A 12873-nucleotide genomic window follows, 5' to 3' on the forward strand; every position below is an offset into this window, starting at 1 on the left:
AAGTTACATAACATGCAGGACTCAGGGGAGTTGCATGCCACCAGAAAACAGTTCCTGGGTGTGTGCCATTCAAACCACCTTCCACTGATTGGGGAACATTAATTTTTTTAAATTTTTTAATTGTACTTGGAACTAACTGTTGCTGTGTACTAAACCCTCTTGTAACAAGTCCTGAATAAAAACACAAAGCACACATCCAAGTGTCCTGTGAATATACCGCTTCTGTAACACTTCATGGGTTAATGACAACTGCTGGCCAGCGAATACTGGGCATAGTTAGACAAGAGTCAGTCACACAGCTGCCAGCAGGCTCTCAGGTGGACACACTGCGAGAGATCAGAGCTATCCCCACTGCATCATTAACTAGACAGATGCCTACAGCATGTCATCCGCTGTGTGTTAACGATTTCTAAGGTTTGACTAATAGGGTTAATTTTTTTTCCAGCCTTCCACATCAGTGCTTCACAGAGGTGGGTAAAATCACATCAGAGGCACCACCTCCCTAATCCCATAGCCAACTCTCACTTTCCCTCAGGGGCAGCGTTGACGTCAAGAAGTAATTCATGATCCAAATTCTTCCCTTGCCCTGGATTAAGACAGTGTTGCTAGGCACCAGTCCCCCATAGTCCTATCTTAAAGTGGGAACAGAAACAGCTGTGCTAGCAAGAGGAGCTGTGTTCCTACCCTCTCCTTTAGTTGGAGACGCATGGAAGCTGGCACAAACCCATCCCTGCCTAGCATTTGCGACTGGGGCCACAGACTAACCTAAGTCAAGCAAACAGTCTTGCTGCACCTGGTCTTGGAAGCAGCATGTAAAAGCAACTGAAGGGGATGGTGGCGTGAGGTTCTGTAGCCGAAGCAGCAGGGCTAGGCCATATCCAGGGTGTAAGAACTTCCCTGTTAGTGGCCACAGAGGAACAGGAACTCCCCTCTGTGCTGTATGCAGGGGGCAGAGCATCTTTCTTAACCACCAGCCCTGCAGTGCCACATAGGGAAGCCCCAACCCCAAAGGTACCTAATTTGCATTACAAAAACTTGTCTTTACATCACCATACACTAGGCCTCCTTGCTCAAGGCAGATAGCATACAACGTGGTGCTCTGTGCAGTTCATACAAGAGTGCCATGTAGACAAGCCCTGACACTCTCTCCGTTTGGTTCTGTTAGAGCAGGGTGCCCAACGTATGGTCCACCAGAGCATAAAGGCCTGGAGCCTGCTTCAACACAATATGCTAATGGCTTATTCATTAGCATTTTGTCATCATGTTTACATCATTATCAAGTATGTTAATATACTATACTGTACATAGAAATAACCTGTCTAAATACCCACAAAACAAACTGAACTTTAAATCAATGCAGGTGACTTTAAATCTTATTAAATACTTAGAATCTGTTTGGCCCAGACCAGGTTGTGTTTAGGGTTATGTGGCCTTCCTGTGTAACCAGCTTGGGACCACAATGCTAGAGCCAGATTCTCGACTCACAAGCCAGGCACCGCTTGGAGCAGGGCACAGGTGCAGAAACATGCCTGAAGCAAAGAAGGTGGATTGCAGGAAACCTCAACCTCATTTGTCTCAGGCTGTGAAACCTGCAGTGCTCAATCTGAGCTCCAACATGAGTCCAGCTGCTTTATTAATAGGGGCATTCTGTAGAAGTGCGGTATTTTTCCAGTGTATTTCTAGTAAGGAATGATAAGGTTACATAACATTTCTAGGACACAGACAAGAATGAGCCAGTTTTAGGCCTTATTTCATTTCAGAAAAGACCAGAGGATTTAGTTTATACGACCAGAACCTGCTAGTCCCATGAAAGCCTGGTTGGTATGTCTACCTTCACTCCAGCAAGGCACATTATCATCTCATGAAAAAATAAAATGGCAAGACAGGGAAAATAAAACAGAAAGCATTAAATTTAACTACATCTTTATTGAATTGTGCATATGCTATTGTATAATGAGCTATAGTGGGTACTTTATAATGCAGTATTTCTTTTGTCCTCTCCCATGCTTAAAAAAGTATATTTATACATATATTTATATATATTTATAACATGGCAAAGCTCCCCCCAACCTGAAATTGTCAGAGTTTCAAAGAGCCTTGTTTTTTGTTTTGAAAGGGGGGAGGGGGAGCAGTCCCATTCAAAGATAAAATGTGCAATTTTTTTTAAAGCAGTAAACATATGAATGTATTTACAGCACTTTCAGTACAAGCTTGCTGCACAGACAAATCATTGTAATATTTTCTTACATGTGCATCTCCACTATTATAAAGGACACCATCAGTGGCTGCTAACAGTTAGTGTAAGCCGTGAAACAAGCGGTGATGTTCCAGTTAATGCTTGTTCCATGGCAGTTCAACAGACATAGTAACAACTTATGACGAAGCAGACAGGAAAACCAACCCCGTTTTGTTTTCTGTTTAAATACAAACTCTATACCACTGCAGCATACGGAACCACTCACCACTGCAGCAGAAGACTGAGGAAGCAAATTGCTTAGAGTGTTTTACTACATTACATTATTTTTCCTGAATGGTGAGATGGGGACTTAGTGTGTCTAGATCAGTGGTTTTCAACTTGTGGTCCACAGACTGTCGAAGGGGTCTGTGAAATGTGACTATGAAAATAAAGTTTCAGATCTCAGAGAACGCATTCTGTTCTTCTGATCCATCAAAAGTACGTGAATACCTCCCCCTACAGGTCAACCCACAGAAGGCCACAGTTTAGCGCCCTTTCTCCCGCTGTGTCAAATGCTGTGCCTTGCACATGCAACACTGATTGAATGCTTTTCGGTCAGTTTCCGGTCTGACTTCTACAGTAGGGGTGTGTGGACCAGAGGTTGAATTTCCAAAGGGGTTCGCACCTTTGAAGTTTTTCAGTGGTCCGCAAATGAAAAAAGGTTGAAAACCACTGCTCTAGATAATTATTACACTACAAATGTGCAACAGCATCTACTCCACAGGGGCACAAGCCTGCCACCTCTTGCAAAACACCTGCCTTATCTCTTCATGCTGTACATTGGCACCTGTTGATTTCTTTAATTTAGCTGCACCCCAACTCCTACATGCTCATTCTCAAGAACCAAGAAAGCAGGTAATGGCGACATCTTTGGTAGACAGCGGTGTAATCACAAAGAAGTGCAGCTAGGGCAGTGGTGGGTAAGAGACTCTCACAGTAGAGGAAGAGGTCAATTCTCCTGCCTTCTGAAAGTATACTCAGGACTTCAAATACCTGGCAGAAGCACTGTTGCATCCACCGTGTAGCTGAAACTGTAGTCCCAAAAAGGGGTTTTACATTTTATACTAGTAGTTCCTTATCTCGGGAACACTATTTACAAGTCATTCACTAGATATTACAGTACTGCACCCCAAACCAACGGGGGAATTTGGGTTTGGGTAATTGACAGTCTTTCTGCCCAGCCTCTGCTGCATCTCCTCTCAAGCGCCATACACAGGCCTGGTGGATGCTGTGGGTGTTTAGCACCTCTTCCCTCCACCCCCAACCCCAGAATTAGGCCCTGTGTGAATCCAGACGGACCATTACTGGTTCCATTCTCTGCGGTGTTTTTTATTTAAATATACAAGGAATAAATGTATTTACAGTACTTATTTCTCTCTTCAAAGTTTAACTAAGATTGTAATTCATGAGATGGAACATAATCAGCAGAACCCTTTGCTCTCAGCACTTGGTACCATGTAACTTGTTATTGGAATGCTGTGCTGTTTATTTGCCCCCCAAATGAAAAGACTTGAAAGGGAAATGGCAAGTCACTTTACAACAAAAATGTACATGTTATAAATAAAAGATTTACAGACAGGAACCTTCAAGGCTTAAACATTTCAAAGGAAACATTTCCCCCGAAGTGTTTGCCACCCATCTGCTCTACAGCATCCTCCTAATTTGAGAACACCAGGAACTGAAAATGAGTAAAGAGAAGTATGAGAGACTATTTTCACTGTCCAGGCCGAGGGAAATCGCACCCTCCCCCGCAACATAAAATAAAAAGCGATGTAAAATATTTAAAATCAATGTTAATATGCTAGAGTATTAGTAACAGTAGAGGAACATTGCTTAAATTACTAACATGTACCCTTCAAAGAAGAAAAAAACCGGACAGATTATTTGGGTCTTTATCTCAGGTTATGGTTGGCTGTTGAATTAGAGTTTATCGTATCAAAACTTTGAATCGTTGAGATTTCAGCAAATTCAGTTTTATGGAAAAGGAAAACCTGCATGCTGAACATTTGTGAAGTTGCAAAAAAGATTTACAGAGGGAGTTGCAACAACCCCAATGCAAATTTATAAACAAGTGTTCTTGGATTTAATTTTCAGGAGAGCTAAAAGATCGACTAGAACATATTATGGCCAATTTCACGCAGAACTCCAGCTCAAATGGGAGTTTTGCTCCATCAAGGACCAACACACTTCAGCTCTATAAAACCAGTCCTGCAAGCTGATGTGCGTACTCAACTACCATGGAACATACCACTGTAATCAGCTAGTCTGACCTCCTGTATATCACAGGCCCTAAGACTTCCCTGAATTAATGCCTGTTTGAACAAGAGCCTACAAATATAAAACATTCTGTTCTGAGTCATCCCACTGCAAATCCAGAGCAACGGCATTGATTTCAGTGGAGTTATTCTGGGTGGAGTGGTTGAATCATGCAATAGTCATTTAGATTCCTGTATGTTAGGGCTGCATAAAAAACAATCTAACAAGACAGCGTCAGCTTCAGCTGCATGAAAAACAATTTCCCCTTGTCACCCGCTAATGGAATAGGGCTCTTTGCAGTTTTCTGTAACAAGTGGGGAAAATCATTTTTTCCTTCTAGTGCTGAACCTGCACTTTCACTTCTCTTCTAATGGAAGAAAATAGTTTCAACCCAGACTGAGGCTGACTGTTCTTGGATTTAATTTAACCTATGGACACTGAGGTAAAAAGATGAAAATAGCTTCTTATTGTGCAACGCGAGAACATTCAAGCACTAGACACTAAAGCAATTTCAAAACTACACTGGGCCGAGAATTGTTTACATTCCTTTTTCTCTGTTCTGAAACCTAGGTGACAGTCTACTTTTAGCGGCTTTTCTTCTGCGCTGCACTGCACTGCACATAGCGATCATTCTCTCTGGGCACATTATGGAGGTGCTCTCTACCTTTGCAGACCTGCACATATTCAACGCAATAAGTAGACAGAGCTCAAATGTCCCTCTGTGGCAAAACAACAGCGTTTTACAAGCAAAGCATTACCAAGGAGACAGCGCTTGTGTTTGGATGATCAATGCTCTCCAATTTCATGGTGAAGGGCAATGTTCTCCTACTCGCTAGAGGACATCAGCAAAACACATCAGCTATTCCTCCAATTTACATGTAAACTCATCCTGGAAAGTGTGCACTTCCACAATAAGCTATTTTAAAACACCTGCATTTCAATAACTCTTACGATCTTTATTCAGAGGTGATCAACGATATGTTAAAAGTACTTTCTGCAGTTAATTGACAGACTATGAAATTAAGCCTGGTCGATCTTTCTAAAGTAACTGAGTCCCAGCAAAATATACCACAGGACTAACTATGGCTCCTGCTGCAATTAAAACAGAGACAGAAATTTAGCTGGGTGGCCCTTGGTGCTACCACGGAGAGGCAGCACCAGGATAACTTTCTCCCAGGTGAGCAATGGGATGGGCCAAGTCTGTGTTTTGGAGTCATCGTAATTTACCCTGAAGTAGCTCCCTGGTTTCTGGTCCTCCACTGACTCTGTTTCAATACAAGCTTGGCTTTTTACTTTCTTCTGACTGAAGATGTTTGGATTGAATGAATTCTGCCCCCTTCTCCTAGGCTGTGGCACTTAGTAACTAGTGGTTGCTACTTGCTCTGACAACATTAGAAGGGATAATCAAACTTGGCTCCAATTCCTCTTATTTCTTGTTTTACAGAGCTATTCCCTAGTCCTCTCTTCTCTTTCCCCCACTTACTTTCTGACCTCATCAATTCTCACTGTACTTATTCTGATGCCTCAGACTTGCCATTTAGCCCTAGAGTTCCACCTTGTCCCAAACATAAGAGAAATCTAGCGGGCTGTCACTGTGTTATAGGTTCATGTCACTCCACCTCCTTCACTCAGTGATTTCTTCCTGCCTATTTTGTGTTTCTCAGTACTGACAGACAGTAGGCGCATCAGTCAGCTAACCTAAAGCATCACTGCCTGGCCTTGCTGTATTGAAAACACCTCTGTCCTGTCTTGGCTGGCTTAGGTTTAGCAAAAATTCTCTGAAAAACACACCCCACCTTTTATTCTCACAACAATTCCAGTCCCTCAGGCAGCTGCAACTCCAAAATCACCTTGCAGACCCATCAGTGTTTCCTGATTAAAGTTTTTTTTTAAATAAAAAGAGCTTCAGATTCTAAATCATTAACATACACAGGCTGACTAGAACATTCACATTTTCTTACAGGATGTCGTTTTCTCTTGTGCTTCCATACTAGGCTCTATGGTAGGGCTTATGTTTCTCCTATAAGACTTCTGAAAATACTGTTTTACATATTCAAACATTAATTAGTTCCCACAACACCCTGGTGAGGTAGACAGGAGTTATCCCCATTTTCCAGATGGGAAAATAAGTATAGAGAACATCACAACAGGTTAAGGAATGCAGCTCTGGGATCAGCTGCTCTTGCAAGAGAAAAAGCATTCTGAGCAGAGGTCCTAGCAAGTGGTAAATATTTGTTTAAAAGTAATTTAAACAACACCTGTATTTTGTTAATAATGTGGGATCAAACCATCTGTTCCATTTGTCTAAAGTATGGCTTTTCAGCTCCAAGGTGCTATGCTGACTCAATCCAAAAGGAATTATGGTCAATATTCTTTGCAGAAACTAACTTCTCGCTATGAGAGAGAGAGAGAGGGGAAGCAAAGGGGTTAAAAGAGAGGGAAGAAATGGGGCAATTTCCAAATCAACATGCAGGGAGAAAATTACTTGCAAACAAGGCTTATATATTTGAACACTAGAACAGAACAGCAAATAAGCTGGAAAAGCAAGTTACCATCAGGATTCTCAAGGTTTGCAGTGGCAACCAGGTTATTTAATTTTTGCCACCCTGTGGTCTAGTTTCAGTATGCTGCGATGAGAGCATTGCAGCCAGTTTTTACTACTTAGCTTGTACCAACATTGGACTGGGGATAGACACTAGCAAAGACTACAGCATCTTGAAGTTGAGTTTTGCCAAGAACACAAATGCTGAAAAACAAGGGGTGGGAAACCCAGAACTCAAGGAGAAGCTTCAAACCCCCTCCCCCCCCCCCGTGACACTATTTTAAAAGAGAACTGCATCTTTTGGTTTATATAACTCATGCAGGTACAGAAATAAAATACATAGGAACTGTGGAAATTCGTTGCTTTTCTTCAAAGACACAAAAGGTTGTCGGATTGCCCAAAGCTAACAAATAACAAAAAGATTAATTCCTGTTCCCTGGATGACACTCACTCTTTTTGCTGCAAATATGGAGTTCTGTTTTCTGACTTCCAGCAAACTGTTCAGTGGCCTGCATTAGTGAGCACAGATTCATGGTCCCATGGGAAACAAATATTAGACAAATGAACTTGATCATAGGAAAAGGAGAACAATTCTCATCTGCCTTTAAAGAAATTGCATTCAAGACATTCCTCTGCCATAATTACGAACAAGTGCAGATCCCAGAGGCACCTACATCAAATGAACAAAAGGAAGAATGATCGGGCTGACACACGCCAGTGGAGTTATTAAGGGGGAGGGGAGGATGAAGATAAAAGAATTAACTGATTTAGCTCCCAGAGAACATGGGTACATACTGGCAGTGATCAGTAGGTAAACTTATCAATAAAAACTATGAGGCTAGAATTCCTACCTGTGCACCTTTAACTCCACTGGAAGGTGTGAGATCGAGGGCCAGCATACAGTACAAGCAGCAGAAGGAACAACGTAGAAAATTACAGCACCCATTAATTGTCGCATAGTTCAACAATCTTGTTACTAAGACACTAATCAGCTAACTGAGCATGCTTAAAATCAACAATGCCGATGCTTTTAAGGACACTTTATAAGCACAAAAATAGAAATAAAACTTTTGTGAACAGTTTGAAAGATACAAAAAAAGTGCCTTTCCACAGCAGTGCTTTAAAAATGCACACAATGGTATATTCTTATTGCTCGAATAAACTACTCTAAAATATTACAACGATTTCCAGGAGCCACTGGAGGTGCTGAAGCGGGTTCAGAATCATATGAAACAGGTCAGCAGCACGCATTTTCTCTTTTCACAATGCACTTATATAACACTATACAAGTACAGATGTTTTGTGACCACTTCTTTCCTAGTCAAACACTCATTTCCTCACGTGGATTATTATTACACTTTCAAAAGGGGGGAAATGCTGTAACGATGCTTCTCACATCGACGAGCCCAAATGGCAAATATTCTCTCTCACCAAATATTAGTTTCTACTGTATCGACACACGTGAGCTATTGCAGCGTTGCTTGTGATTTCTGGTCTGCTTTCTTGGTTTCGAAAAAAATGAGAACATTTAGCATTTATTTTTGAAGGGGGAAAAAAAAGGTAAAAATCTGACCACCCCAATCTTGATAGTGTCCCTTTAGTGATCAGGGAAATTCACACAAATGAGCATGTTAACGTACAGTGCTAATATTCGCGTTATTTTACAACATACACTGTACTGCACGTGCACGAGACGCAAGATCGCTTATACTAACTATACTACCATATCACAATGTCCGATACCCGGGTAAGACTGCACACTCAAAAACTAGCAGATTACAAGAAAAAGGATTCTATTATTTTGACCTTATGGTTGTAATCAGCAGCAAATAAATAACAAATCAAATAAAGTATTCTATTTCCACCTAATAAGGCCCCTGATGCTGTAACTGGATTCCTAACAGATTTTATCAGCTCCCAAATTATATATTTTTTTCAGTCATCTTCCATGACTGCCAGAAGTGCAATTTGTTAATTAATAGGCTTATGCATTCGTTGCCGTCTCAAAAGGTCACAGAAAACGGGTTACCAGCTATTTGTGGGCTGAAATTACCACTCCCATCCCTCCCTCCCCAAATGAAAGCTTCTAGCTCACAGCTGGTGAATTACAAACAATGCTTCCTTAAGGGTTCTCAGCCATTTTTTGTAAAGATAATTCATCTCTTCAGGCACAGACAAGGTGAGCATCTATATATGCTGTGTGCATGGGGCAGAGAGTACTACTGAATACAGAAACATACCTGTATTTTCAATAAGATGTACACACGTATTGATGATGTATCACATGACACATCGTTAAGCCTTTGGTGCTGGGCAGCAGAGCCTCCCAATGTGTCAAAGTAAGGAACTGTGGCCTAGCAATGAGTGTAGGAGCTCCAGCCAGCTCTCACAATGAGTTAACATATCATTTCTCCTTATCAGTACAAATAAGCTACCAGGCTTCTTACCACATTAGAATGCATATTGGATTGGAATAATATAAATGTATCCCACTTACTGTACGGACAAAGGACTTGGAGCTGAGAGTGGTTTTCAACTATTTGGAGGGGAGGCTCTTTATAGTATAAATATATTTCACTCCAGCCCATTATATATAAGTTTTTTGTTGTTGCTCAAAATGTATTTATTTTCAGTAGTATTAGGACCAGAATGTTTTGGTAATGTTGTGTCTGTATTTTCACTCAATTGACAAAGTACAGATACTGACAGAATGCTTCAGTGCTGTACCATTTACCCGTCACAAACTGCCAAAAGATGCTTTTCTGATTTAAAGTGCCCCCTACATCTTCATCTTCATGTAAAGGTTTGACTGGTTAGAGTCCAATTCCTAGTAATATATACGTCAGTGGACTGAAACAATAAATACAGATCTACAAAAACATTCTGGTTATCTTCTATAACTGCGACGTAATATATCACAATCTATTATATAACTACATTTATAATACATGCACAAACATATCTCACATGGACAGACACTACAAAAATTATTTTTTTCTTAAATGCAGAAAAAAGTAAGAAAGGTTTTTGGTCCAATCCATATGAAGGATAAAAGAAATTGCAAGGGAGAGGACAATGCCCTTCCACCCCCTTGAAATAATCAAACCCAAACCCTCAAACTTTTTGGACTAGTTCTGAAAGGGAATGCATACAGTTACCCTTAGGGACAGTGGCAGACCACGTCTTGATCATGTTATCGCACAAGTCACATGTTCTCTCTCTACACAAAGTACAGATTTGCTGATTGTAGAATTGACTGAAAGTCACGCAAAATATAGTTCACCTAACGATTACCAGTCCCTAGAAAGCTTGGTGTTCTGATCCCTTTTGGGGGGAGCAGGTGGTGGCCCCCTCCGCAACGTTGCATAGCCTGATATATGACTGCCTCCATAGCTGCCAGTCTTTTGCTGGTCCGCAAGCAGTTCCGGTGGGGGTGGAGGCAATGCCATGTCATCCATCGTGGCAGTCGGCTCTGTTCTGGATACACGGGAAGAAGAGAGGGAACCATGCCGAGTGATGGATTTACGCTGCAGAGTCCTGTTTAGGTCTGCCAGGAAACCAGGCTGAACACTAAGGCTGGACTTGGGCGAGGTGGGCACTTGTGGACTGACTGGCCCCTGTGATTCCATGATTTCGGCCTGTGTCAGCCGGGTGCTGTCATTCCGCTTGGGACGTGTGGGTGGAGGGGCTTTTTTCACTGATGATTTAGACCAGGGCTGAGGCTGGGGATTAACAACAGCAACTTTTGGAGAGGTGCTACCTGAAAACACAGCTGGGATCTCTACTGGTGGTAAAGGCAGATCTATTTCTGGTGGAGGTGGCGGAAAGTCCGAATCGGATGGAGGAGAAGGAAATTCTACCATGGGATCCCTCCCAGGCACTCCTACCGCAGGTACCTTTGCTGAAATACCTCCTTGCTGAAGAACTATAGGCAGATTCACCCCAGAAAGATTTAGCTTTCCTGGCTTTGGAGGAGCTACAGGAGGAGGTGGAGACTCCTTGGAAGGAGATCCTGAAGGCTCTGGTGGATGTGCAAATTTGCTGACAAGGCTGTCCACCGAAGGTCTCTTAGATTCATGGTACTCAGCAGAGCTGCTGGATTTGATGCTGGAGTTTCGTTGAGGGGTTGGAGGTGGTTTCTTCCCTCCAGGACTTGAGGTCTTGCTGGCCTTTTTGACTGGAGATCCCGCCTTGTCCGGGGTAGGAGAAACTGCAGAGGGAGCTGGGGAAGGTGGCGGAGGAAACACTAGGCTGCTCTCAGGTGGAGGAGGAGGAAAATCAGGAGATGGAGCAGAGGTGGGCTGCCACTTGGGCTTTGCTTTCACTGCTGGGGGAGACTGTGGCGCCGCACTAACTGGGACAGGCTTCAAAGGCTGAGGTTCTGTGGCTGGAGGGGTTGGGGGAGGGGGAAACTGACTGGCGATCTGCTTCACAACAGACAGCACAGGAGACTGCGGGGACGGGGGAGGTTTAACAGAGAAACTCTGCTGTTTTGGTAAGGTGGGTGGGGGAGTAGGCCCCGGAGGAACAGGTGTTGGTGGAGGAACTTGGGAAGCTGTGAAATTTGGCTGTTTTTTTATTGCAGGAGGAGGGGGAACGGGCCCCGGTGGCGGGATGTGGGTCACGATGGGCGATGCTGCCTTTGCACTCACCTGCGTGGGGACAGGCAGGAGGGGTTTAGGAGGGGCTGGGGGGGGAGGTGCTGCAGGCACAGGGGGAGGGAGAGGGGGTGGTGATGATGCAGCAACGGGAGTAACGTTCTGTGGAACCTGATGGATTTTGAGAGGGGGGGTGGGGGGGGTGAATGGTGGCACTGACGGGGTGCAGGGGTTTGGTTTCAGCTGTGCCATAGCTGATCCGGGGGTAGGTGGAGGAGGGGGCGGGGGAGGAGGGGGAGCCACCAACATGGGCATCTTTCCCAGTGTTGGGGGTGGTGGCGGCATTTGCTGGGTGATGGGGGGAGGTTTAAAGAGAGGCCCAGCATGCTGGGAGGCATTCTGCAGCCTTGTGATCGTGCTGTACTTGACAAACAGGGGGGCCGCTGAGCCGGTTGAAGGCGTAGACTGGCTGGGAAGAGGCGGCGGAGGCGGTGGGGGAGGGGGTGGTGGGGGTGGGGGTGGTGGCGGTGGGGGTGGTGGAAGGGGAGGTGATGGCTGAGAAGCTGTGTATGGGGTAGCCACTTTAATTTGTGGGGACACAGCAGGTGCAAGTGAAGTGAAGGGTCGGCTCACAGACTCCATTTTGGCCTAAAAGACGGGGAGTTTAAAAAAAAAAAAAAAGAGAGAGAGAGATTAAGAGAGGGTATAAAGGCAAGTTCTAAATGTTTGTCACTGAAAAAGTAAGATGCAGACTACAGCATGCAGGAAACATAAGCACAATGATGCAGCAGAAGGAAATTCTGAACACGGACAAGATGGAGGAACTAGAGTGTGCTCGTGGAGGGGATGGAGTGGAGATGGAGTCTCACAAGGACGGAGTGCTAGGTTTACTCAACTATATGCCTGAACAATCGGAGGAGATGGACTATAGCTGAAATTTTCTGATCAGATAGCAGTTCAAGGGGCGGCAGGTGCAACACTCTTGCCATTGTGGTTGGGTGTTTAGCACATATAGAAGTGAGGCATGACCCCGCGAAGATTCCTGGGGGCAGACCTGTGTGCCCATGCAGAATCCCAGTAACGTTCATGGGATTCCAGATGGGTGTACCCAGGGAGATCCCCTTGCAGAACTGAGTCCTTAGAGAGGAAGCCATGCAGAGTAAGAGACACTGCAGATGTCCATTCAGGTCTGTAAGACTGAATTTGGACCAGGCTGACACGAGGCTTTCAAGAGCACCTGT

The 12873-nt window shown here is 43.9% G+C and overlaps 1 protein-coding gene across 8 annotated transcripts in view; it reads right to left on the bottom strand.

The window, feature by feature from the left end:
- Positions 1-1906: 1906 nt before the first annotated feature.
- Positions 1907-12873, bottom strand: part of RAPH1 (Ras association (RalGDS/AF-6) and pleckstrin homology domains 1) — a 162192-nt gene continuing 151225 nt past the window's right edge. For all 8 annotated transcript variants that reach the window (XM_037912272.2, XM_043524886.1, XM_037912273.2 and 5 more), the window contains one exon: positions 1907-12280. In XM_037912272.2, the coding sequence (XP_037768200.1) occupies positions 10325-12280 (1956 nt within the window). In that variant the 3' untranslated portion in view covers positions 1907-10324. The remainder of the gene's footprint in view (positions 12281-12873) is intronic.

Source organism: Chelonia mydas, chromosome 11, assembly GCF_015237465.2.
Source record: "Chelonia mydas isolate rCheMyd1 chromosome 11, rCheMyd1.pri.v2, whole genome shotgun sequence".
NCBI lineage: Eukaryota > Metazoa > Chordata > Testudines > Cheloniidae > Chelonia > Chelonia mydas.